This window comes from Xenopus tropicalis, chromosome 1, assembly GCF_000004195.4.
Source record: "Xenopus tropicalis strain Nigerian chromosome 1, UCB_Xtro_10.0, whole genome shotgun sequence".
Taxonomy (NCBI): domain Eukaryota; kingdom Metazoa; phylum Chordata; class Amphibia; order Anura; family Pipidae; genus Xenopus; species Xenopus tropicalis.
In genome coordinates this window covers 99,322,126-99,347,112 of record NC_030677.2, presented here as the reverse complement: position 1 = coordinate 99,347,112, position 24,987 = coordinate 99,322,126, and the positions used below count along the sequence as shown (strand labels likewise).

The window sequence follows — 24,987 nt, the reverse complement described above, 5'->3', positions numbered from 1 at the left end:
TACAACCATAACACTACTTCCTCCTTTACAGCTCTCTAAGCTGTTAGCAGTCAGTAACCAATCCAGCGACTTGAGGGGGGGGGGCTATATGGGCCACAACTGTTTCGTTAGTTTGCCTTTAAATCTGACCTGCATGCTCACAAACTAAATGAACAGTTATATCCCATGTGGCCCCACCTAAAGTCACTGACTAACTAAGAGGTTCTGCACATTATGTTAGACATCTGCACAGTTCAGCCTTTATAGATTATATTTTTGCCTAACTAACTATATTGCAAATATTTTGTGCAGTCTATTTTACCCAATTTCATTTTTACACTGAACTGTTCCTTTACGGCTTTTTATTTAACCATTATTAAAAACCAATAGGTTGAATACATCAACATGGATGTATTCTATCATAGGTAAGATTAAAGTGATAATGACACCAAAAAATTCTTATAAAAATATGAACCTACTTCCAAACCTACCTATAGGTCATGTTGACTGTTTTTTCCCAAAAGTCCTGTTTCTCTACATAAATCCTGCTGAAGATCCTGAACCCGACTGTCTGGCAACCCGACTGTAGCTTCTCAATCTGTCAAAATGACTACGTCATAAACTGGGCGGATTTAGCTTGCCGTTTGCTTCAAGGAGCTCCCCCTCCCTCCCTCGCATAGAGATAGCAGGCAGGCTTGATCTTTCCATTGCCTGCCTACTTCAAAGGGCTGTGCCCCCCCTCTCTGCTCTTCCCACGGAGAATTAAATAGCATGCAAGCTTACCCTTTCCCATAGCTCCCTGCCTACTTCTAGGGCTCTCCCTCCCCCTCCCTATTACACATAGACAACGGAGCTGAGCTTGTCACACACCGCTGAAAGCAGAAGGGGCATTGCAGGTTTGTGATTGGGCATATTTATTCACTTGGGAGGCATTTAAATTAAAACCCGGAAGAGGGGAACAAACATGGCTGCTCTGTGGGTCTGTAATACGTGCTACCATAATTATGAAGCAAAAAAACGGTGCAGATTTAGTTTATAAGGAATTTAAAGCTGATACAAATTAAAACACAACAGCAGGTGTAAAAAAAAAATCTAAGTGGTTGTCAGTATCATTTTAAGTGCAAGACACTACCTTTTTTTGTACTAAAGACAAAGAACAGCAAATCTCTTAAAAATTAATAATGGTTTATTTAAATAAGACACTATAGACAGTGGCACTGCAGTATTTCAGAGCTTTCTGCATAAGGAGTTTCCAAATTATGGATCCCTTTAATTAAAAAACAGACAATCTTAAAAACACTTTTAAGGTGTATGCTGCATACCAACCACCCACACTATGATGCACATTATTCCTGAGAAAGAAAGAGTCTGAAAAATGTTTTAACACAATTGAGTAAAATCTGCTGGAGAAATGTCTCATTCATCCAGACCGTAATTAAACTACATGTCCAATTTAAATAGTTTCAAAATGAGATCCAACAGAATTGGAGTGCTGTAAAACACAAATCTGACAGGATTCAGTCACATCCATGTTACTCCAAACACCAGCCCCATATATCCAGTTTCCGTATGATAAATAGCAGGTTGGTCCCAGAAGACATGGTTTTACTTTGAAGAGGTAATGAACTGATGTGTTGGGGGATTATGTTATGCTGTGGGGGCAAGGTTATAATCCCTAAGGGCAGAATGGGACTAAATTCATGGTTTAGCTGAATTTTATATCTGATATACATACCCCCTTTCAAGTCTTGATGATTTTTTAGCATTATTACCTTGCACAGATCCAGATCTGTTTTTGGACAAATTATCAGCATTCAGATATCCCAAAGAAGCTAACAGCTGAACTGACTGCTGGAATTTTGATCCAAGTTTCCTCTCCAGCTGCACCTTTAATAACAATGAGCTTCATTTAGAGACCTCAAGGGGTAGTTGAACAAAAAATGTTCACACGCTGCAGCTTCTGGTCCTCCTCTGGGGACCAAGGTTTGACAAAGCTTGTCACAGAGAGCAGGATTCTGTTTAGAGTATACTCATGGTTCACATGTTTTGAGGCCATCATAATATATTCATGTCTATCCACTAAATAAGGACAGTCACATGTATTGGACACCCAGATATATTCACGATGCATGATTGGAAACTTGTGTTTGTAAGCATGCTTAACTTGGATGTCATAGCGTGTCTCTTGTCCGATTATCCTTCTTCCTAAAACCTTGGCATGGATCACTGTGCAAAAGGAAAAAACAATTCCAGCATTCCAACAATTGCAAAAAATTCCAACATTGTTTCCATTCCATGGGAAAATGTAGGATTTAGGGGGCATTGTAATAAAAATTAGTAAAGGAAAAATATTTACAATATGAAAATGTATGCCTCTGTGCGAATAAATTTGCATTTGCACAAATTTAATAAAGCTACCTGCTGATTGGTTGCTATGGGTTGCTAGACCTAGGGGCACATTTACTAATCCACGAACGTCCAAAAAGCGTCCAAATGCGTTTTTTCGTAATGATCGGTATTTTGCGATTTTTTCGTAGCCGTCGCGCCGAGTACGAAAGTTTCGGATTCATTCAAGCTTCAGTATCGTGACTTTCCGTGGGCCAGGTTGGAGCTGCAGAGTGCCATTGAGTCCTATGGGCGGCTTCCAAAATCATGCAAAGTCTGAAAGTTTTGCCCGCTGCTTACGAGCGCTCAATACAAAAAGTCGTGACAATATACGAGCAAATCGTAACGGCTATGAAAAAGTCGAGACAATTTACGAAAAAGTTGCAACGGCGCCGAAAAAATCTCAAAAAAAACAAAAAAGTCGCAAAATGTTCGTTTCCAATCCGAATTTTTCCCATTCGGATTCGTGGATTAGTAAATGTGCCCCCTAGTGTCAACTTTGCAGGTTTTTTATACCCAGTTTGGCTGACAGAAGTAATTACAAAGGCATGACTGGCAGCCAAGGAAGAACAGATTTTAAATTTGAGGGGTAAAGTATTTGAGAAGCATTTAAGCTCTATAACTTTAGAAATAGCTTATTCTTACCAAAATCACTTTGACAGTACTGCTTTATCCTCTGTGATTTCCCCTTTGGAGTTTTACACCTTCTGCATTGTCCTTTAAAGAAGAAAGAACTAAGTTGTAAATTAATTTTTTAGATTTTTATATGAAGGAAGACATAAAAGGCATACAACAAAACTTGTTATTCAAATGATTTCACTAGTTCTGTGTAAAATTTATAATATAGTCTGCTGTGCAAAGCCATTACTGGAATAGTGCTTGGAGTAGCACATATAGGGATTATATGTGTTGTCCACTTTCAAAAATAAACAGCAGGATTCAAAGCACTTTTGGGCTCCAAAGAGGTGTTTAGACCACAGACTGCTTAGTTGGACCAGAAACAAAGCAATAGAAGTCAATCAGTTCATGCCAACTAATCTGAATACGTGTGATTTCACTTTACATATGAAAGGGAAAAAAGTGGGCAACTCAAAAGCTAAAAATGATGTTTGTGTGATGACCTCCACACATGCTGATGGGAAGCATTAGCCAATATGATTTTAAGTTTTAAGATAAAGAAATAAAAATGACTGCCAGCAGAAGAAAAATGACCTGCTAGGAGCCTGTGACTTGTCCAAAGCTGCAGCTGATATATGTTACCCCAAAACTCAGCTGACCTGCTAATAAACCCATGGGTCATACAGGTTTCAGGCCAAGCTGCACATCAGTGAACCAAGGAATTTTCAAATGTGCTAAGCTTGCAGTCTATTTTCCTGCAAATCTGATTGATTACAAGGAAAACGTGTGGGTACAATCCTACCTACCTGATTGACATTAGAGCATTCCATAGTTTTGGAGAGCTACTCAGCAGCAGAAATATTTTGCAAGATGTAACATCACATTTTCAAAGAAGCAATGGGATACAGTTAGGGGGAGATTCACTAAGACCGAAATGCTCTGAGCGTATTCTTGCTGTTTTTTTCGCACTCATGCAACTTTTTCACGTGCCCACTGTTTTCGGAAAGGCTCTGCCGCTGTTTACAATGGTCAGTACGAAAATTTCCGATCGCCAATACGATATTATCGTGAGTAATACGATTTTTTCGTAAGCATTTTCAGGATATTTGCGATCTTCAGAAATTTTCTTTTCCAATCTGAATTTTTCCCATTCGTGATTCGAATTCGTGGATTAGTAAATCTGCCCCTTAGTGTATTAATTTTATGTATTTATTGTCATGAATTGCATTGGAAACAGGTCACATATTAATTATGTAATGGCTGCTAGGTTCAACAAGTCAAATCCACATGTTTTCAGTGGTTCACTGATTTATCCATACTAACTAATAAGTGTCTTTCTTGCATGAAAATAACTGTATAATCAGGCCCAAGTTGGAACCAGATTAGTATTTACCTTTTCTGGAAACAGTAAGCACCTCTTTCCCTTGTGCTGTCCCTAAATGGCTTTCTCCATTACCGGAGGTGGTTTTATTTACCCACGAGTTCAAATCCTCATTTTCTGACTGTTGCCAGCTCAAATGGGGCTCCCTTTTATAATTATCGTAAAGATCTTTTGGCAACCAGAACTGGTATGTAATCCCTGGGTTATTTTCTTGGAAGAGAACCTGCCAAATAGAAACAGAATGCATTAGACATTAAAAGCATCCCAAAAACTTAAACAGAATGTACAGGTAAGCAAACTGAACTGCCACCAGTTTAGTATAAATGTGTAAGAACCCCCCCATCTGAGGCCCATAATTTTGGTAAGTAAAGATATTGTGAGTTGTGCATAGTCTGAGTGATGAGATGCTAACAATTTTAAGACATGTAGTCCCAATACATTATAGGGCAGAATATACACTATTTATAAAGGTGTGTAAAATGCAACATTTTAGTGTAGAACATACTATACATCACTCTGCACCACTCCATCCCACACTGTATAACTAAATGTTAAACTAAATATAATAATAACACAGATTTTTACACCACTGTTATTCAATAATTCATTTTCCTGAAATTTTTCCTGAACTTAATGGGGTTCTTAGAGTCTACATGGAGTCCAGACTTTTATTTGATCCTGATAAGTTTTAGTTCTGAACAACTGGAATTGCCTAGAGTAAGAGGATTTTTTATGCCCCTATATTTTTAAAAGAACCGTAATGATGGCTACAGAAAAATGTAGTGCATTTGGCTTACTGTATTAAAAATAGTTACAATACTTAGTCCCTATTTTAATTTTTCATTAATGATTCAGATGAGTGTTAGAGTGCTGCTACTAAGCAATAACACCCCATAAAGCAGAATAGTTGTATAAATGCTATGTGTTTTTCAGCCAACTGTGTTCTCTCACCTGGACATAAAGATCCTCATTTGTAGGACCATCTGCTTCCAAAACCTCATGACTTTCTGAATTCCGAATGTAATGAACCTCTGTTCCTGCTACTTTGTAAATTCCTGACCAGGAAACCACCCAATCGCCATTAATTACATAGTGGCCATTAGAATCCATCAAGGCTTAAACACAGAATATAAAGAACAAATTTACAACAACTCTAGATCAGGATATACATTTTAGATGTTATCACTAAAGCTCCGATCATTGCTTCATGGTTTAAGTTGCTACAAGATTGGGAACTGTAGTTGTGTAATACGTGGCATGCTAAAAAATAAATAGATTGCTATTCTGTAGAGATAATCAGATACCTGTCCCAAAAAAAAAATTTAAAATGCAGCTACTTTTATAACATCATGAAAATATAAAACCCAAAAATCCAGTGTCTTCTTTTTTTACTTTCAAAATGAATGAAAAATTATATGACAGTTTTACCTAATATGTTACGGCTTTCATCCATCACTTTAATTTGTGAGGCACCAGCAGGTATTCTTGTCACGTTTTTATATCCGAAGTAACCTAATATATAAATGAATAACATATAATCAAGTACAGTGTGAAAAAGGTATAACTATGGATGTAGAAGAGAGATTTTATTATAATGCCACTGTCTTAGCAGCTGTCCTATATAGCTCATAGGGCTCATGTACATTCTGCAATTGCAATGAGCAAAATGCAATTTCAAATGCAATCTGTGTTTTTTTGCAATTGTGTGCAAATTTCTGTAGTTTGGCATGCAAATGACATCTGCGCCTATTGACCCCGTGTGCAAAGGGAACCCTGGAGCTAGCACCAGGGGCGGGCCAAGCTGACCAGGCGCTCTAGGCAACCCCTCGTGCAGTTCTGTCAAGCGGGGGGGGGGGGGTAGGTCATTGCTCCAGCCGCGTAATGGCAAGCAGCGGGGGCAATGAGAAGGGAGCGCAGGCTAGGGGTAGGCAGGAGAGGTTCCTGCCTGGTGCCCCCTCAATTGTTGCACCCTAGGCAGGTGCCTCTTCTGCCTACCCCTATTTCCGGCCCTGGCTAGCACCTGGTCAGAGGGTGGAGTTGGCTTGAAGGTTCCCCTGTGCAAGAAGTGCAAATTGAAAGTGGTTTTACATGCAGCAGACCACTGGGAAATTGCTGGGACTGCAATTGCACTTGTGGATGTAAATGAGCCCTTATATCTCAAGGTTTCTTAAATTAGTGCCAAATGAATTTTAATTAAACATATATACAGCTTTAGCCATTTATTTCGAATTTTACAAGGAAATGTATTTTATACAAACTCCTTCCAGTCATATGGTTGTCAATGTCCTTATCTTGCATAGCTGAGCTTGAGCAAAAATGTATCCAAGTAAAAGCTGCTAGTATATCCACAGAAAGGCACGAGAAGCTGTCTCCAGTTTGTCTCATGGAAAAAAATTTAATCCCACTGTCGAATTTCCTTTTACTACATCATAAAAAGCAATTTGTTTGACACAATCTGTCCCTCATTCCATGCCTGTTAATGCTTATAATGCTATTTTCCAAAACATAATCTTGAATGTGATCTTTTATCAAAGCTTCAAATAACATGCCCAGTACAGATGTCAAAGTTATGGGCCTGTAATTGCCAGGCTGAGATCATAATCCCTTTTTAAATACTTAAATGTCATCAGCTTTCTCTAATAAATTGGTACTGTAGCAGAAAGGGAGCCTGAGAAAATTAGATATAGTGGCTTGGCTGAAACTGAACTAATCTCCCTAAGTTAAAACATGTAAGTGCCATATCCTCTGTCAGCCACTGACAACATTATGAGCTAAGCCATCTGTACTATTACAGACTTCCTGCTGTATACACAGAGGATACCGACTGATTGATGATTATGCACATATACTTTTCAGAGTCATCTGTTGGTACATGTTCTGTTTTTAGTTTTTGATCACAGTATCTTTTTTGCAAAACAACTGGTTGCTTAAGGGTTAAGTGCAGCATTCCATGGGATTTTGTGGCCCCAATAGTTTTTATATAAAAACATCACTTTATAATAATTCAGTGCTCAAAATTTCAGATGAGTGGTGAAACGTTTTCAAGAAAAACTCAGAAAAGTCCAGTTGTTTTAGACTTAATTCTACTAGATACTGTATATCATGACCTGGATGAATGAGAATCTTCATAGACATGCAGTCAGTTAAGTTTCCTAATTCAGCTGTGGCAAGTGTTTATATAAGTTGGTTATCCCCCTTATTAATACAAGACAATGGATTAAAAAGACACCGGCAACTACACTTGTGCTATTTAGCACCAGCTTCAAGAGAGGCGGTAAGGACAGGGCTGGGGTGCACCTGCTGACATTGCTGTCTGTACAGAATGCTAGTTTTTTGATTGCCCACTCTGTGCAAAGAGCAGCATGCTCAGGGGAGAAAGTGCTAAAGAAAAAAGCACTAAGGGACACACTCTTGCATTTGTATTCCCAAGGGTTATTAATGACCTGTCTAATTTTTTTATTTATTCAAAGAGCAAAGACTGGATTTGAAAACATTGTTTGGCAAAATCTGTTTCTTTACTTTTTACATCATGTAAACGTAATTATATGGATCTCACTTGGATCACTAGAGTATTAGGACCTGTCAGTACTTAAGAACCCACTGAGTTATTACAGTCTGTTAAGATGGGTTTGAAAAACCATAATCTCAGGAACTGCAAAAACATTTGTAAAACATTTCACAAAATGGTGTTTTTTTATACTATATTTGAACAATTACAGTATGACAGAAGGGTCTGAGTGACAAATGCTAGCCCAGTTTGATAGTTTTGTGTATATCACAAATTCTGAATAGAGATTGTTACCTGAAGAGGGGAAAGGGGCCAGGTAAACCCTTTGGATAAGGACACAAGTATTTTGTTGCTCTTGACATTTTCCACATGATTCTTTGGACACCTCAGATGTAAAGATCCCATTGCAGTCTGCTTTCTGGAAGAAAAACATGGCAGAAATGCAATATACTTGTATTTAATGGTTACAGTACAGCATTGTAACAGATATTTTGTCCTTGATGCTTGGAAAATGATTTTCAGAATATTAAAGTAACTACTGTTTATGGTTTTTTTTTTATTTACCAGAATTATTTATTTGTGGCTCTGATTTTTAGGGTTAACTGTTACAGTTTACTGTGACAAAATGCACTTTTGCTCTAGAACCTCAATTCTTTTGCCCACAAGCATTTGCTTTAATTCCCTTACTTCACGTGGAATTTACTTTCTGAGTGTTTTCCTCGCTACTCTCAATACTGATCAATACTCATGTGCCAATAGCCAAAGATATTCTATCGCAAGGTACAACTACAAGGTAAATTCAACCCTTACTTCATTCTAATTACAGCATTTAAAGATATGCAGCCTTAAGGTGGCCATACACCGGCTAATTTTAGCTCCCGATATCGGTGCTTTAGACCAATTTGGTAGCTTATCTGCCCGTGTATGGGCATGAACAATGGGTCTCCCCGACCAACATCTGGCCTGAAATCGGGCAGATCTCGATTGGGCAGGTTTGTTTTTTCTGTTGCACTGTGGACCACATTGGCTCAGAGCACCAGCGCCTATGCCCACCATTTCAATTCGATTGTTTGGCCCTAGGGCTAGCAGCCCTGTTTATAGTTCCGAAACAGATGGAGTACAAAAGGTGTTTTATCCCTGTCCCACTCAATAATTAGGTTTTTACAAAAGCTAATATCTGGTATCTGTACTTGAAATGTGGTAATATACTGGTATGCAGTTTACTAAATTTTTGTAAAATAATTACCAAGCACTGGCCATTGATACAGGTTCCATTAGAGTTTGGTCCACAGCTTGTTCCATCCAACACTCGTCCAAAAGTATAATAAAAGTTCTGTCCAACAGCCAAGCAGTTCAGATGACAAGCAGTGGGTGCTAAAAAAAACATATCAGTCCATAGAGCAATTATTTCTAAGGACAATAAAGACTGTTTGCTGAACTCAATTAGGAGAAGGAGGAGAAATCATATATCTGGATAGTACATGATAAGCTATCATCCCTATAATTACAACATGTAGTTACCTCCATAAAATGGTACCCACTTGTACCCCCGTTGACTGCCAGGAATGGGTCTGTAATTGTACAAAGCACACTGCAAATCCCTAAATGGTAAAGCATCTTCTGGGCAAATCTGTTAGCAAAGAGAAATAGATAGGCCAAATTAGATTCAAAGGCAGCTGGCCTAGAAGAGTAAAACCTGACTAGAAAAGATGTCACTTGTTGGTTGTCTTTTCTGTTATTTATACAGTTATGTAGAAGCTTGTAGCATTCACAAGGCCCTAGAGTGTTGGCACAAGTAGAGGATCCTCTGTGAAACACCCCATCCCAGCAGGTAATTACTCTAAGTTCCAATGCAAAAATTCTCTGAATGATCATTACAATGTGGGCATTACAATCCAACCTAACAATTCTTTGGATGATCATAATAAGGTTTTGTGGCATGGGCATTAGGATCTTAACAATCAAATAGAATAACAAAAGCATGTGACTTACCCCTGACTGACAGCTTCTGTACTGTCGCTGTTCTCCTGCACACCTGTCCATTCTAGTGACCCTGCCAGATGATTGAAGAAAATTAATCGGTACCTCATGCACCCCCAAAAAAACACATGGTCCGCATTACAGAAAAAATTATGAATGATTTGCAAAATTGTACTCCAATACTAAACTAAATCAGCTGACATAAGAATTATGGTTTAAAATAGATAGCAAAAGACATTCAGAATGTTCTGTTATACAGTGTGTGATCAAGTGTGATCAAAGACTTACTACAGTTATTGCTGAAAGTATGAACAAAACATTTTCATGTGATAATCACTGGGGCAGAGCAACAAAAGGAACTTCACTTCATAGCCATACAGATGTTATTTTATCACAGTTATAAAATATGAAGCTGCTAAAGATAACCTGACTGATTTGCAGATGGGGTAGAAATGGTATTTATTTATTTTTTTAAAAAAATCATAAAATACAGCTATAAACCAGTTTCATTTGGTCAAGCTTGCAATTCAATTACCGTAAACACCTTCGTGTCCTGACTGCAACTCCATTCCCACAGGTACTAGAACTGGAAGTCCAAGAGGCCCAAGCTGTCCATTGTCCCTTTGAAGGCCTAGTAATGCCACCACTCTGGTACATTGAGTCTGTCACCTACTTTAAATAAATGATAACCTCAGTCAGATGAGTGTGGTTGCTCACAACAACTTTTTGTAACAATTTAAACAACTCCCCAAAAATAACCACTGAACCAATGAAGCATTATCTATGTAACCCCTATTTGGCTATGAAATAGTCAAAACCCAGGCTAGTGTAGGTATTAGAGCATGGGGTACATGTGACTTTCTTAGACAGGATAGGCCTTTGCTATATGGAAGAGACCTGCGGAGCAATGGTGTAGTGGAACTACAACTCACTGTAGCTGTGTGCAGTGCAATTTAGCAAAGATAGACACCAGAAGGTTCTTGCAGTTGAATAACAAGACAACAAGAGAGGATGCACACCGTTTTATCCCACCTCCTTTTAGAGTCTGGGCAGGGTAAATGCACCTGGTCAGCTTGGCACCCCTTTGAAAGCAGTCAGGATAGATACCTCAGTCCTCAGGTTGATAACTCCTAGCTTGAGAGTCCTACAGCTGACTGTGGATCAGGACTGAGATACTGCCTGTCTCCTATGTCTTAAACTGTGGCCCTATGCTGAGGCAACATTGTATGGAAGGGTACTTACAGCTACTATCCTTGGAGGAGCCGAGCTGCTCTTGCTTCCTACCCTCTCTATCTCACTCTCCTAGAGAGCGCTCTTACAAGAGTAACTATATAACTGGTCCTTGTTCACGGGGTCCCTGTCCCCGACTTCACTAGAGTATAGGATGGGTACTCTAGGGCAATAAGGCTTTACTGGGACCTTGTCCTGCTCCAAGGCTCAGTAACCTGTTCCTGAGACACAGAGGCAGCCAAAGACTAAGCCACGCCTCCTTGCTATATATTGAATGCAAGGGGTGTGATCAACTAAATAAACCAATAGGCACAATATGTAAATTGTGCCTATTGGTTTATTTGGTTGATCACACCCCTTGCAGAAATGAGGATGTGGTAGGGATTAAAGTCATAGAGGCAGATTAACCCTATGGCTCCCTACATATATATATATAATAATGGATTATTGAGTCAGTTCTTTAGCAATAAAAATGCAGCAGACCAGGGTAGTATATACAGATCAGTGAAATACATGGGACTTAAATCTGTTTTCCATAACAGGCACAATATGCTTTCTAATACAACAGTGGAAATTTTGTACAAAGTACAAATAAGAAAAGCATTTATAATTCTGCTTTACATATAATTACCTCATAAGGTACCACTTCGCCATACAGCTCAAGAAAGGCATAACATATCCTAAAATTTTGAAGAAAAGCATCCCTTAAATTCCAAGTGATGCCATCACTCTAAAATCATTTATTTTTCTGCACTTATAAAAGCTTACATACTAACATAGCTGCTTAATTACACAGAGTACTTGCCAATAATGATCAATAAGCAATCAGTATTGAATAGTCTATAAATTCTCTTTGTGTATTTAAATACACTTTTAAAATGTTATCGTTTATTCCTTATACAATTTATACCATATTTGCATATATGCATATATATATTAGTATCTGCTTTTTTGAATCTTGATGGACAGCTTCACTGTGGGGATGGCATCACTTGTGGCTCACCAAATCGGTAACCATAACCCTGTTTATGTTATGGATGCAGTATTAAAATAAATGTCATTATCACATTCTTTATAGATCAGTAAACTGTTCTTTTAAAAAAATACAGTTTCCCTCTCCCTGTCCTAATGGTAATCTTCTTGCCCTGTGGCTAGCTTGGTATTATGAGTGCATGATCTCTATTTGACATAGAAGGACATCTAAGCAGGTATTTATGTTGTACAAATTAAATTAGCAATAGTGCTGTACCCACAGCAACCAATCAGCATCTGAGTTTAATTGTTCTTGTAAATATTTCTTATATTCTAATTTCTATCTATAATTACTGAAAGATCAGAATCCACAGGTCCCTGTGTGCTAGTGTAGTCAACTGATATTTTGTTATAGCATTTGTCCAGATAAAGGAAATGTGGACACTGAACAGCTGTTGACAGAAGGCATTCAAAGGATAAGAGATTTCATAAGGCATTAAAGCTGTGTGAGAATGGGTTGATAGTTACAAGTACCTCGACAATACCAGATAAGAATTTGCTTCTGGCTGGAGGAAAATGACTTTTCAGTTGACAAAACAATGTCTGCCAAGGTTAAGTTGGAAAAGAAGTGCTTTTATTAGCCGTTGCGTCATTATGTTTTCTCTTGTATTGTTTTCTTCAAATCTTTGTTTTTGTAAAAAAAAACTAAACTCCCTCAAACTGCCTTGAGTTTTAAATACGGGGGGGGGGAGATATATTAACTGTTTCAGTTAACTATTTTTTTAAAGTTGGGCTGATGATATGGCCCCAGCATTTCATAACACAATTTATGATATAGTGACCTCAGCAATTATGACATAATGTGCTTGGTATTTCATGACACATTGACCCCAGCCTTTTATGGCACCATTCCCTCAGTTGCTCCATGTAACAGGCAGCTTAAAACAAGAGTCTGGGTTACCCTAATCTTGCCACACCACTACAGAGACAGTCTTCAAGCACTGGGCTTCTCCATATCTCCATATAGGAAACTGGATCTAAAGTATTTAAAATTAGAATCTCCAGAGTGCAAAAACATTGCCCCAGACAGAGAAGCATCCCACCCCACTTTAATCTCTATCATTAAAGGAGAAATATTGGATAAATGGGAAAAACCCTAATATTGTAGGCAATTATGAATAATATACAGTGCTGTTTTCCCTTTGTGTTTAAAATTAATCCAATCTGTAAAAATGGCCCCTTTGTTGGAGCTCCCTATAGATCCTCTCTCTTCTCTGACCATGTTTGAAATGAAGAGTGGGCGTGTCCTAATGGTCCCTGCCAGAAGCACAGTAGGAGGGGGATAGCCAATCACAGCCCTGCAGTCAGACAAGCAAGGACAGGCTTCAGTTCCCTATCAGATCAGCCTAGCTGCTGATTGGTTCCTATCCTATAGTACAGTATACTGAGAGCCAGCGGCTCCCCTGCACATCCAGAGAATTCAGCCAGCAGGAAGTGGAACAGATGGGCGGGACTAGTGAGGTTTTGGTGGAATTTCTCAATAAATCAGCCTGAAACACAACTTTTTCAAGCACAATCCTTCTATATTTAGAGGAGTATAATTCATTGGTACATTCATAATTTTTATAGGATATGTCTCCTTTCAAGAAAAATATCATAAATCAATAGAAAGTACTTGAAACAAATATTTGTTGCTCTGTGGAGTAGCCATTTTGCTTATTTACATTCACTACTTCCGGTTGATAGTCTGGCTCCCTGGGGGGCTCTGCTAAGTTCTATGGGGTCCATTATTTCTAATTGTGGCCCTGTGCCACTCTGCATAAATTATAAGTTACCTTTTCCCTTACAAGTGCTATCAAAAAATGTAAAACAAAAAAATTGTATGCTGAAAGCTCCCATATAATCAGAGCCTCTAAATATTATAAAACATTACCTGTCTGATTTAAACCTACCAAAAACCATTTTAGTCTACTTTTTATAATGTGTTTTCGTTGTGTACAGTTGCACTTTTCACAACATGGCTTCTCTTTGCAAACCCAATTTAATCTAGTACACTCACTCATACATATATAGTTAATTAAATGTATAACAGGACCCTTTTGAAGCATAATTCCTTATTTTTTTGACTCACCTCTGATTATCATTAGTGTGTGATTTACATCTTACCTGAGTGTCACAGTCAGCATGAATGAAAAATGTGATGAAGAACACGGCCAGGAACCTGATGGGAGAAATTGCTTGATTACAACTGAATAGAATAATAGAAATTGAAGCGGAGCACCGGGTAGCAAGTTCAATAAAAACACGTATTTATTTCATTACTTTAAAAACATGAAAGGAGCGTCCTCACCCATCCAGCTTGACGCGTTTCGTGGCTAGCATGCCACTTCCTCAGAAGCTACGTTGATTACAACTGACACAAAGTTGTCATATTTTTCCCAAGAACTGAAAAAAGATCTGTTTGCCCCCGGCAAAAATATTATTTTCTCATTGACTAGGCACTAAATTGGTATTTTACTGTGAATAGTATTACCAATAGTCTTGTGTGTTCTCACTTGGTAAACTTATTATCCAGCCCTTTGTTCTTACAGGAATGGTATCCGATATCCAGAAACCCATTATCCAGAAAGCCCTGAATTATGGGAAGGCCATCTTCCATAGATTGCATTTTATAAAATAATTAAAATTTTTAAAAATGATTTCCTTTTTCTCTGTAATAATAAAACAGTACATCGTACTTGATCCTAAGATATAATAAATCCTTTATGGAGGCAAAACAATTCTATTAGGTTTAATTAATGTTTAAATAATTTTTTAGTAGACTAGAATAGAGAGCCACATTATGCAAAGACCCCTTATTTAAACCCAGGCCCCGAGCATTGTGGATAACATATGTGTACTATAGGTGCTTCTGGGAACATATTCCACAACTTTACAAATCACCTTTATCTAATCTTGACAAGAACATTGTATTTCTATTGCTGTTTTTTATTGTAGGACATTAATAAGGTACACTGTTTGTTATTTCATATGCTATTTAATTATTATCGGTAAAAATATTTTGTTTACATGAAATAAAAACCTTATATACTTATGAAGGTTCATTTACTAAGGTGAAAACAGGTTCAAAGCTTGGTGCAGCTATTTGTGCCCATGTCTAGCAGATTTCTCTCTGACTGTAAATCTCATCTGGCAGGTACAAGTTACACATGCGATTTAGGGGCAGCATGTTAGAAGCCTATGGGTGTGCCCTTTACTGACTCATCATTTTTCAGAAGAAAAAAGGGTCCTACTGGATGCAGGGTGCTATAGAAGTTGTGCATTTGCCACCTGCTCAATGCAATCATTGGTACAAGGCTTCATTGTGCACTTGAATCGAATTTTGTTCCTGACTGTTGATCTATGAGCTTTGTACTAGATTAACAATGGTGCAACTGGAACAGTGCACAGAGCACAATTAGCTTTACAGCAGGCATAAGTGAAAGTCATTATCATCATTAGTTATGTAGCACTTTACGTTACTTTACATTAATTTATAACAAACACAATAATATAAAAAACAAGGGCTACAACATAAGATCAGAACCCTGCTCACAAGATGTTACAAAAGTAAACAGCACAATAATGGGCATAATAATGGGTACAATGTTGTTCCCCCTAGAACCCCACGATTGAAACTACTCCTTGATGAATGAATCCTAAAATGTAAAGTAGCCCACTATTATATAGCCTGAAAGAGGCAGGTAAAAGGAAATAAAGGAAGCATTATACATAGTACATATAACCCACTGGATGCAGCTTAGCAAACATTCTCAACAATGTGCCCAAAAAATCTCAATAAGTCGTCAGTCTGTAAACTTACCAGTTTTGCAGCCACATGGTGCCTATGTAATAACCTCATGGGCAGATGTAGGGATAACATATGACCAGCTTGTTCCTCCCAAAATCAGATACCTTTAAAATGTCATTGATTGCAATTCCATTATCATTGGAAATTGTTTATTCGTGTCATCTGCAAGGTCCAGGTGGAGAAACATCAGTTCCTAATACAGATCTGACATGTCAAATGCTTCTCTGTTCCCAGAAAGTAACAGCAGAAACAGAGCTCAGACCAGCCCTTTACTATGTCCCACTCCCAGTGTTTGGAAGCATTTAGAAAAGTCCCTCCCACTGCCTTTGGCTTATAATATTAGAGCAAAACCTAACATTAAAAACTTTTATTGTGTACAGTAGGTGGAACAATTTCTTTCACTTTCCATAGTTTCCACAGCAATAACATAGGGAGTAAACTGAAAGAGCTTGATGCAGTTTATTCTGTTTCTGTAAAATCCCAAAATTTTGGTGAGACAGATGCTAATTAGGAAAATAAATGACACAGTCCATTTTTTTCTTGTTACAAATATTTCCACCTCAATAAAAAATTGCACTCAGTCTATGTGTTGTTCATGAAGCACTTTTCCACACTAGTTACCTTGCAACTGCATATTGCATTTCATTTTTTAACGTGGTATAATCTACCTTTTTTAAAGCAATTGAAACAATTTTCTTTGCAAACTTGCAGCCATAGTGTGTAAAGAAATAGGGCTCAAAATCCCTTGGGAAATCATTTATTAAAAGAGGCATTTTAAAAAGCTGATGATATATGACAGAAGGTGTATTAAATGGAGTCATAACCAACAAGTTTACCAAAATTAGTTCCCGAAACATAACAAGCTCTATGAAATTTATGTAAAACTGGCAGAATTTATTAAATATATAAACAGAAGCACATTGTTCTATTTCATAGGGTGTGCAATGTGCAGCCCTGTGGTATCCCAAAACAAGCAGCTTGAATTGAATACTAAATGTATGCTGTTATACTATGGCACAGAAGAAACGTGCCACACAATATAAAGATACTGTTATAAAGATCTGTTTCATCAACTGTATTTGGGTTTGTTTTAAAAAGGGGTTGTTCACCTTTAAATTAATGTAATATAATTTAGAGAGTGATAATCTGAAACAATTTAGCATCTGGTTGCTAGAGTGCAAATTACCCTCGCAGCCAGGCATTGATTTGAATAAGAGATTGGAACATGAATGGGAGAGATCTTGAATAGAAAAGTAAGTGTGTGTCTTTTTTTTTTGTGTGTGTGTCTGCTTCAAATGCCCTTTTGAATCTACTATTTAGAAACAATTTGCCAAGCTTCTCTGGTTGCTGAACTAGCTCAACCAGATCTGTAAAAAAATCCCACATAAACTAAGCTCTGGAGAATCTTGCGTTTCTAGGAATTAAAAATTATGTAGAGCATGATGAGTGTTACACAATCTTAGCATCTATCTTTTATGAAAGTCTATATTTGTTGTAGAAACACCAAAGGGCTCATTAACTAAGGCCAGATGCAAGCACCCTCTGGTATATAGTTGTTGGTTGATTGTCCTATGGTGTTAAATTATGGAGATAGTAGTCAGCACAACACCTTGTTTCTAGTCTGTAGTAGTGCAGGTTCCCCAATGGCCACTTTCCATCAGCACATCCAGGTACAAACAACCCGGAACTGCAAATTTTAGGGGCATACAGCAATGTTTCAGGCCATGTGTGGCCTTTTATCAAGCTAATTGAAAATTACACACTTCACTTTTTATACCCTTGTTCGCCACCTAGTGGATACAACTTTATATATAATAGTGTAGCAAAGAACAATAAAGTGATTGTTACATATTCACATCCTTAAGTGTTTCTTAAAATGCAACATGACAGTAATCCATATCTTAAAATCTCAGTCATTTAAAGATATAAAAACCATACAGAGCTATATCAAAGAAGGAGAGGGGGAAAATTTATCTGAATAATCGTATTCTTTTATTTAGTCCAAGAGGACTTAATGTTTCTAATTTACGTATCCAGAAGGCCTCCCTCTACAGCAATTCCTTCAATCTATTTCCTCCTCTCCTTTTTAACTGAAGTGTTTCAACATTTTGAAATTTAAGTTGGCTCACTCTATGTCCACATTCAATAAAATGGCCTGCAGCAGCCTGATCCCTTTTCCCTGTATTTATTGCTGACTTGTGTTCCCTTATCCCAGGGGTCTGCAACCTTTAAGACATAAAGAGCCACTTGGACCCGTTTTCAAAAAGAAAAAAAAACTTGGAGCCGCAAAACCATTATAAAACAAATCTAACACTGCATATATTGTTTCTTACCTTAATGCTATATAATGTGCCAGAGTCCAGGCCCCCCTATAATGTGCCAGAGTCCAATAGCCCCCCTATAATGTGCCAGAGTCCAGGCCCCCCTATAATGTGCCAGAGTCCAATAGCCCCCCTATAATGTGCCAGAGTCCAGGCCCCCCTATAATGTGCCAGAGTCCAATAGCCCCCCTATAATGTGCCAGAGTCCAGGCCCCCGTATAATGTGCCAGAGTCCAGGCCCCCCTATAATGTGCCAGAGTCCAATAGCCCCCCTATAATGTGCCAGAGTCCAGGCCCCCCTATAATGTGCCAGAGTCCAATAGCCCCCCTATAATGTGCCAGAGTCCAATAGCCCCCTTATAATGTGCCAGAGTCCAATAGCCCCCCTATAATGTGCCAGAGTCCAATAGCCCCCCTATAATGTGCCAGAGTCCAATAGCCCCCCTATAATGTGCCAGAGTCCAGGCCCCCGTATAATGTGCCAGAGTCCAGGCCCCCGTATAATGTGCCAGAGTCCAGGCCCCCCCTATAATGTGCCAGAGTCCAATAGCCCCCCTATAATGTGCCAGAGTCCAGGCCCCCGTATAATGTGCCAGAGTCCAGGGGTCCTGAGAGCGAATCACGCGCCTTCCTTCAGCCCGGTCCTCCTTACTGCAGTCTGGCTTCAGCCCGGTCCTCCTCTTCAGCGGCAGCACACACATCATCCTCCGCGGAGAGCAGCGCCTGAAAAGCCACTGAAAGACTAGTCACTAGTCTTTCAGTGGCTTTTCAGGCGCTGCTCGCCGCGGAGTATGATAGTCACCAGTCGAGCCGCACCTAAGGCCAAAACGAGCCGCGGGTTGCCGACCCCTGCCTTATCCATTCGTGAACCATTCTCATTGTCTGCCCAACGTATTCCAGCCCTTGAGCAACTTGAGTATCTTCTGCCTATCTTATGTCAGGTACGTCATTGTGTTTACAAGGAGGGGATATTTTGTCTCAAATCAAACACAACTGCATGGAAGTCCATCTGGTGTAATATAAGCAGCTCCATAGGTGTAATAAAGCATGAGAGCAGGAAGAACTGAGCTGCGCTACTATACAGAAGTGCAAGGAGTACATATTCATGCAAGCAGACCAGAACTAGGGGTAGGCAGAAGAGCAGAAGTGGTAGGTGCCCAGTGAGCAACAAAGAAGGGGGTCACTAGCATTTACTTTTTCTTCCTACTCCTATCTTGGCAATTCAATGTGCAATGGATGAGCTCCTAAACATCACAAAATGCTTTCATCATGCATCTCAAGCCCTGCCCCCTCACCCCGTTCCTTAGCAATCTCCCCCCTGCTCACCACTTTACTGTGGCAGGGGGTGATTGAGGGCAGGAGGCATGCCTTGAGCATCACATAAAGGGGTAGTTGTACACAAGTCTTTGTCAGACACCAGGTTAGTTATTAAAGGGGTAGTATACCCTTTTGTTCAACATGAATACAATGAATAGGGCTTGTGCTTATATTGCCTATTGTTTTATTAACAAAAATCTAAAGTTTTTAAACAGAGAAATTGAAGCTGCTCCATTTTAGGTCCCTGCAAGGTAAGTAATTAGATTCCTAGTGCACAGATAACACCCCTACATTATTGAGTCATTATAGTCACAACAAAGGGGAGAAAGGAGACTGGGTTATACATCTTTCAGCTTGATACATTTCATGCTCTGTTGGCACGTCCTCAGAAGCTGCTCTTACCCCTGGAGCATTGCAGTGTTTTAAGTAACAGTATCCTCTTAGTTTCCTGTCCAGTGTTTTAATACATGATTATGTTCTTACAGCTAACATTTATAGTAGCCGTGTTTGGCCTGCCACATTCCTTGCCAGATGTGGTTAATCTGTTTGTGGTGCCAGACAAACAAACAGATCTTTTTATGGGCAGATAAAAAGTACAGGTAGGAAATATTTGATCAGAAACTTGATATCCAGAAAGCTCTAAATTAAGGAATGACCATCTTTGATAGAGTCCTTTTTTAACCGAATAATTAAAATTAATTTTAAAAATTCCTTCCTCTGTAATAATAAAACAGTACCTTGTACTTGATCCTACTGTAACTAAGCTTTATGGATCCATATTGGTAGTAAAACAATCCTATTGGATTTATTACTAAGTGTAAAATGTTTCTAAAATGTAAATGCTTTTTAGTAGACTTAAGGTACAGTATGGTGAACCATATATTTTCCATTTATCTAGAAAACCCCAGGTCCTAAGAATTTTATACAATAAATTCCATACCTTTACTAGATATCAAATGGGTAAATCAGTTTATACCACACTAGAGATAATAAAAATATTATTTATTTTAAAAAAAAACACAAATTACGTTTGCAAATTTTTTTTGTGTTCATTTAACCAATAATATTTTCTCTTTGCCCAAGTTTCTAAATAAAGTATAAAAAGCTCCAGATTTTACACAGAAGCTCTTTTAAATCTTTAATCTACATAAACTCGTCAGAAACAAAAAAAAATTTGCTTGATATTTTACCTTATTATTTTAGTTTACAACATAGTAAAAGGTGTCGTGAGAATGAACATGACACAAGAGCCCAGCTGCAGAGCTTAACACCCACCAAGTTTATTAAGCAGGGAGTGCAGCTGTAAGCCACTGACATCATTCAAGTTACTGAACTGTTTTTCTCAGCCTGAGCTCAGCATCAGTTGCTGTTTATCAACCACTAAACACAGAATTTAAAGGCAAAAACGTACAGAAATTCATCTAGTCTGTCCATTAAAAGTTTAATTCTGGTAATAAAGGAATGTTCACCTTACACCACCCCTCCCCAGTTTAGTAATTCAGCCCCAATAAAGTATTTTGTAGTATAAAAGCTTTACAGTAAAATAGTTTTTTTTAAAAGCTTCTAAAGTTTACTTTACTCTTTCCCTATAATCATTTTTACTTTACAACCCTGTAAAAGGCATTTTGATAATTAATATTGCATGAGAGGCCAGCTGCAGATCATAACTCCCACCAGTTTTTCCCACTGCATGTTATGACCAGGCTCGAGACATGTTTTACATGTTAAAAATGTTGTGTTCCTGAACTGTTAATTGTCTATATATCAGTATATTTCTATCATATTAAATCTCCCTTGTCACTCTTCAAAGATCTATATACAGTATATAATAGTAAGGTCTTAAAGCCTTTCCTTACGTGCTTTGATCTTTAGACCATGAATATTCACAATTTTTAAGATGAAGTTTAACCAGTGAATTGTACAATGGGAGTAAAACCTTCCTTTTTTTCCAATACAGGTAGGGATGTTATCTGGAAACCCATTATATTGAACGCTACAGGAGGGCAACCTTCCATTTTAGGCAAATAATTCTAAATTTCTAAATTTATTTTCATTCTCTCTCAGGCCCGGATTTGTGGAAAGGCCAAAAAGGCCCAGGCCTAGGGCGGCATAAATTGGGGGGCGGCATGCTGCCCCGCCGCACCAAAATATTAAAAGACCCACCCACAGACTAAAGGAATGGAGATCACAATTATGTAAAGATCCCTTATTCAAAAAACACAGGTATGGGACCTGTTATCCAGAATACTTGGGACATGGGGTATTCCTTATAAGGGATCTTTCCGTAATTGTGGTTAATGTACCTTAAGTCTACTAAATGAGTATTTAAATGTTAAATAAACCACAAAAGATTGTTTTGCCTCCAATAGGGATTATTAGTTGGGATCAAGTACAAGGTGCTGTTAAAAAACAGGGTATTTTGACACAGACATTCATAAATCAGCCGTCAAATATTGTAATAAATGTTGTTTTTAAAAATGTCTACTTTTCCTTACTATTAATTTAAGACGCACAAACCTGCAAGTTATCCAACCACTAGATTTAAATATTGTTTATTTGGCCCTGCATACAGACACATAGGGGCTGATTTACTAATCCACGAATCCGAATCCCGAATGGAAAAAAAATCGGATTTTTTCGTGAATTGCCACGACTTTTCGTAGCCGTTACGACTTGCGCGGATTGTCACAACTTTTTCGTAGCCGTTACATCTTGCGCGAATTGTTGCAACTTTTTCGTAGCCGTTACGACTTGCGCAAATTGTCGCGACTTTTTCGTATTGAGTGCTAGTAAACGGCGGGCAAACCTTTCCGATTTTTTTGCGGCGGCTACGAAAAAGTCGCAACAATTTGCGCAAGTCATAACGGCTACGAAAAAGTTGTGACAATTTACGGAAAAGTCGCAACGGCGATGAAAAAAACGCAAAATACAGATCATTACGAAAAAAACGCATTCGGACGCTTTTCGGACGTTCGTGTATTAGTAAATCAGCCCCTTAGATAGCATTTCTGAGACTCCTCTTAATTCATGTGCTGTTATGGGGCATCTTAATTTACATTTTCACTTAGGAAAAACTGACTGATTCTTCTATTCCTTCTACATTTCTTTGTCACAAACAGGTCTGTACTTTTTGGAGCTATGCACCAAAATATTTCATTCTTGGTTCAGATAGTAGGCAGCAGATTTGCCATTATTAATTGAAATATTCATTTTCAATTAAATATATTTCTCAAATATTCAGATATTCATATTTCTCAAGTTTATGAAATGAGTTTTTAAAATCCTATTAGGGTTGCCATCTGTCTGGTTTTGACCCGGACAGCCTGGTTTTCAGAAGGGTTTCCGCAGGGCCACCATCAGAAATCACAGGGCCCCTCACAACAAAATTTTCCGTGAAGCAATTAAGTAGATATTTGGAAAAAATTATATAAATAATTTCAGTACAATAAGAAAATAGTAAAAGTGCATACAAAATTTCATGAAATATCAAGTTTCTAAAAAATCCCAATAGTTTCGACAGTTCATCCAAATGATTATGTGGATAAAGCACAACACTTCTATCAAATATCAAATTTACAACCTTACAACCCACTGCTGAACATTATAAGAAAAATGGCCAGGGACCTGCAGCCCATGCTCCATAGAGATACCAGACTAAAGGAGATATTCCCTGAACTACCTCTTCTGTCCTATAGACAACCTTCCAGTCTGAGGAAAATGATTGTTAAAAGTGCTCTTCCCCAAACAACTAAAGCAGGTACATTTCCCTGCAACAGCAAAAGATGTGAGACTTGCAAATACATCCTGTACAAAGATAAAATTGCAATACCGTATACACAAAAAGTCTACACCATTCGGAACTGCTATTCATTTGCTTCCTCCAACGTGGTGTACATGATCATATGTACTAAGTGCTCTACAGGAGGAATGTACATTGGAGAAACAGGGCAAAAAGACATAAGATCAAGACCAAAGCGTGTGATACACCACTGGGACAATACTTCTGCAATTAGGACCACAGGCTTCAGGACATGTTACTTCTAAAAGGGAACTTTGAAACTGATCAAGAAAGGAAGATCTATGAATTGAAATGTATGGAGTTATTCAACACATTAAGACAGGGCCTTAATTTGGGGTCAGGTTTCATGTCACACTATCTGACTTGACTGAATCCAGACCCCTGGATAATAGTTTTATTATCTTCACAAGTTATCCCTATCTATCTGTAACTTTTATTTTAAATTAAATTATTTTTAAATTATTTTATTGCTCGTGAACACTTCTCACTGATCTAACTGTATATATGTTGTGCCATTCCAGTTTTAATTAGTATTTTGCCTGACGAAGGGGCCTTAGAGCTCTGAAAGCTTGCAATGTATTTGTATGGTTAGCCAAAATAGGTATCATTTCTACAATACTCTTGTATTTGTGTTTTTTTTTTTTATTATTTTTGACACTGGCTAACACGGTACTACAGTTTTTGTTTTGAGAGAAGCTTGAAAAAAATCAAGTAGATTTCTGACACCCCCTAAAATACATATACTACAGATAATACTCTAGTATTTTAAGAGTAAATAGAGTTCCTTGAGTAAGTTCATTGAATATATAAAGATTCATTAATCAAATCAAATCAAATAGTGAAAATACTCATTAGGGGAAAATGGTAGATTCATTAAATGAAAAAGCTCATAAAGAGAGAAAACCTCTAAGGTCAGAATAGAATATTAGAGCCTTATGGCTATTGTGTACAGTGCCTTGCAGAATACTAAAAGTTATTGGTCCACCAACATCACTACCCCAGACACTGATAATATCAATTTTATTTCCTTCTAGAGATTGTTTCTGTAATGGTAGTAGTAATAAGCAGATTTTTTTATGAACCCTATAGGGACAGTGAAAGAAAAAGCAATTTCTCCCACTATATAACTTTATTTATAAAGCACTACTAGGATATGAACTATTTTACACTATATAAAAGTACAGACAGGGAAAACAACATCATAATTAATAATGGTAAGTAAATAAGTATAAATATATAGTGATTTAGTGCCACGTGGAGGGATACAATAGGGAGGAAGTCCCTGCCCTACAGAGCTTACAATTAAAACATAGTAATATATTTCCCTGGCAAAATTGCATTACATTGAATGACCTTCTGTATTCTTTTTTTGACTCCACTTTAATGCAGGAGACCCTGATCACCCCTGAAAGAGAGCTTTTGTAAGTGGTGTCTGCTAATGACTGCAATAAATAAAAGGGATCATTCTTGACCCCTGTGGGCCCAAAGGCGAGTACACTAAAGTGTACAAGAGGATACCCCTTAGTGCTCATTCTAGGAACACTTGTGACCCCCCCATGCAGATCAGCACTGAGTGCTCACTATAGATGGAGTTAGGGAAAACATTTTTCAAGCAGACTGTCCCTATAGAATATATGCCTAGCTATG

The 24,987-nt window shown here is 38.1% G+C and overlaps 1 protein-coding gene across 2 annotated transcripts; it reads right to left on the bottom strand.

Annotated features, from left to right (window-relative positions):
- Positions 1–1,143: 1,143 nt before the first annotated feature.
- On the bottom strand, positions 1,144–16,167 carry LOC100487633 (ADAMTS-like protein 5). 2 transcript variants are annotated; one of them, XM_031904671.1, is made up of 12 exons: positions 15,916–16,167; positions 14,220–14,274; positions 10,387–10,520; positions 9,864–9,924; positions 9,393–9,501; positions 9,118–9,245; positions 8,166–8,289; positions 5,792–5,875; positions 5,315–5,478; positions 4,376–4,586; positions 3,010–3,081; positions 1,144–2,205 (listed from the first exon to the last, which is right to left on the bottom strand). In XM_031904671.1, the coding sequence occupies exons 1-12, from the start codon at positions 15,930–15,932 to the stop codon at positions 1,898–1,900; spliced, it is 1,467 nt and encodes a 488-aa protein (XP_031760531.1). In that variant the 5' UTR covers positions 15,933–16,167; the 3' UTR covers positions 1,144–1,897. The 2 variants fall into 2 exon arrangements, with proteins under 2 accessions (XP_031760531.1, XP_031760533.1); XM_031904673.1 differs by having other exon boundaries at positions 10,387–10,523; positions 15,916–15,953.
- Positions 16,168–24,987: the final 8,820 nt, after the last annotated feature.

What these genes read in the sequence shown, in the direction of transcription:
- LOC100487633 (XM_031904671.1), bottom strand. An exon ending in ACAGAAGCTGTCAGTCAGGG is followed by an intron (nt 9,502 to 9,863) that starts GTAAGTCACATG and finishes CTTTGCTAACAG; the next exon opens with ATTTGCCCAGAAGATGCTTT. An exon ending in GGCCCCTTTCCCCTCTTCAG is followed by an intron (nt 5,876 to 8,165) that starts GTAACAATCTCT and finishes TTTATATATTAG; the next exon opens with GTTACTTCGGATATAAAAAC.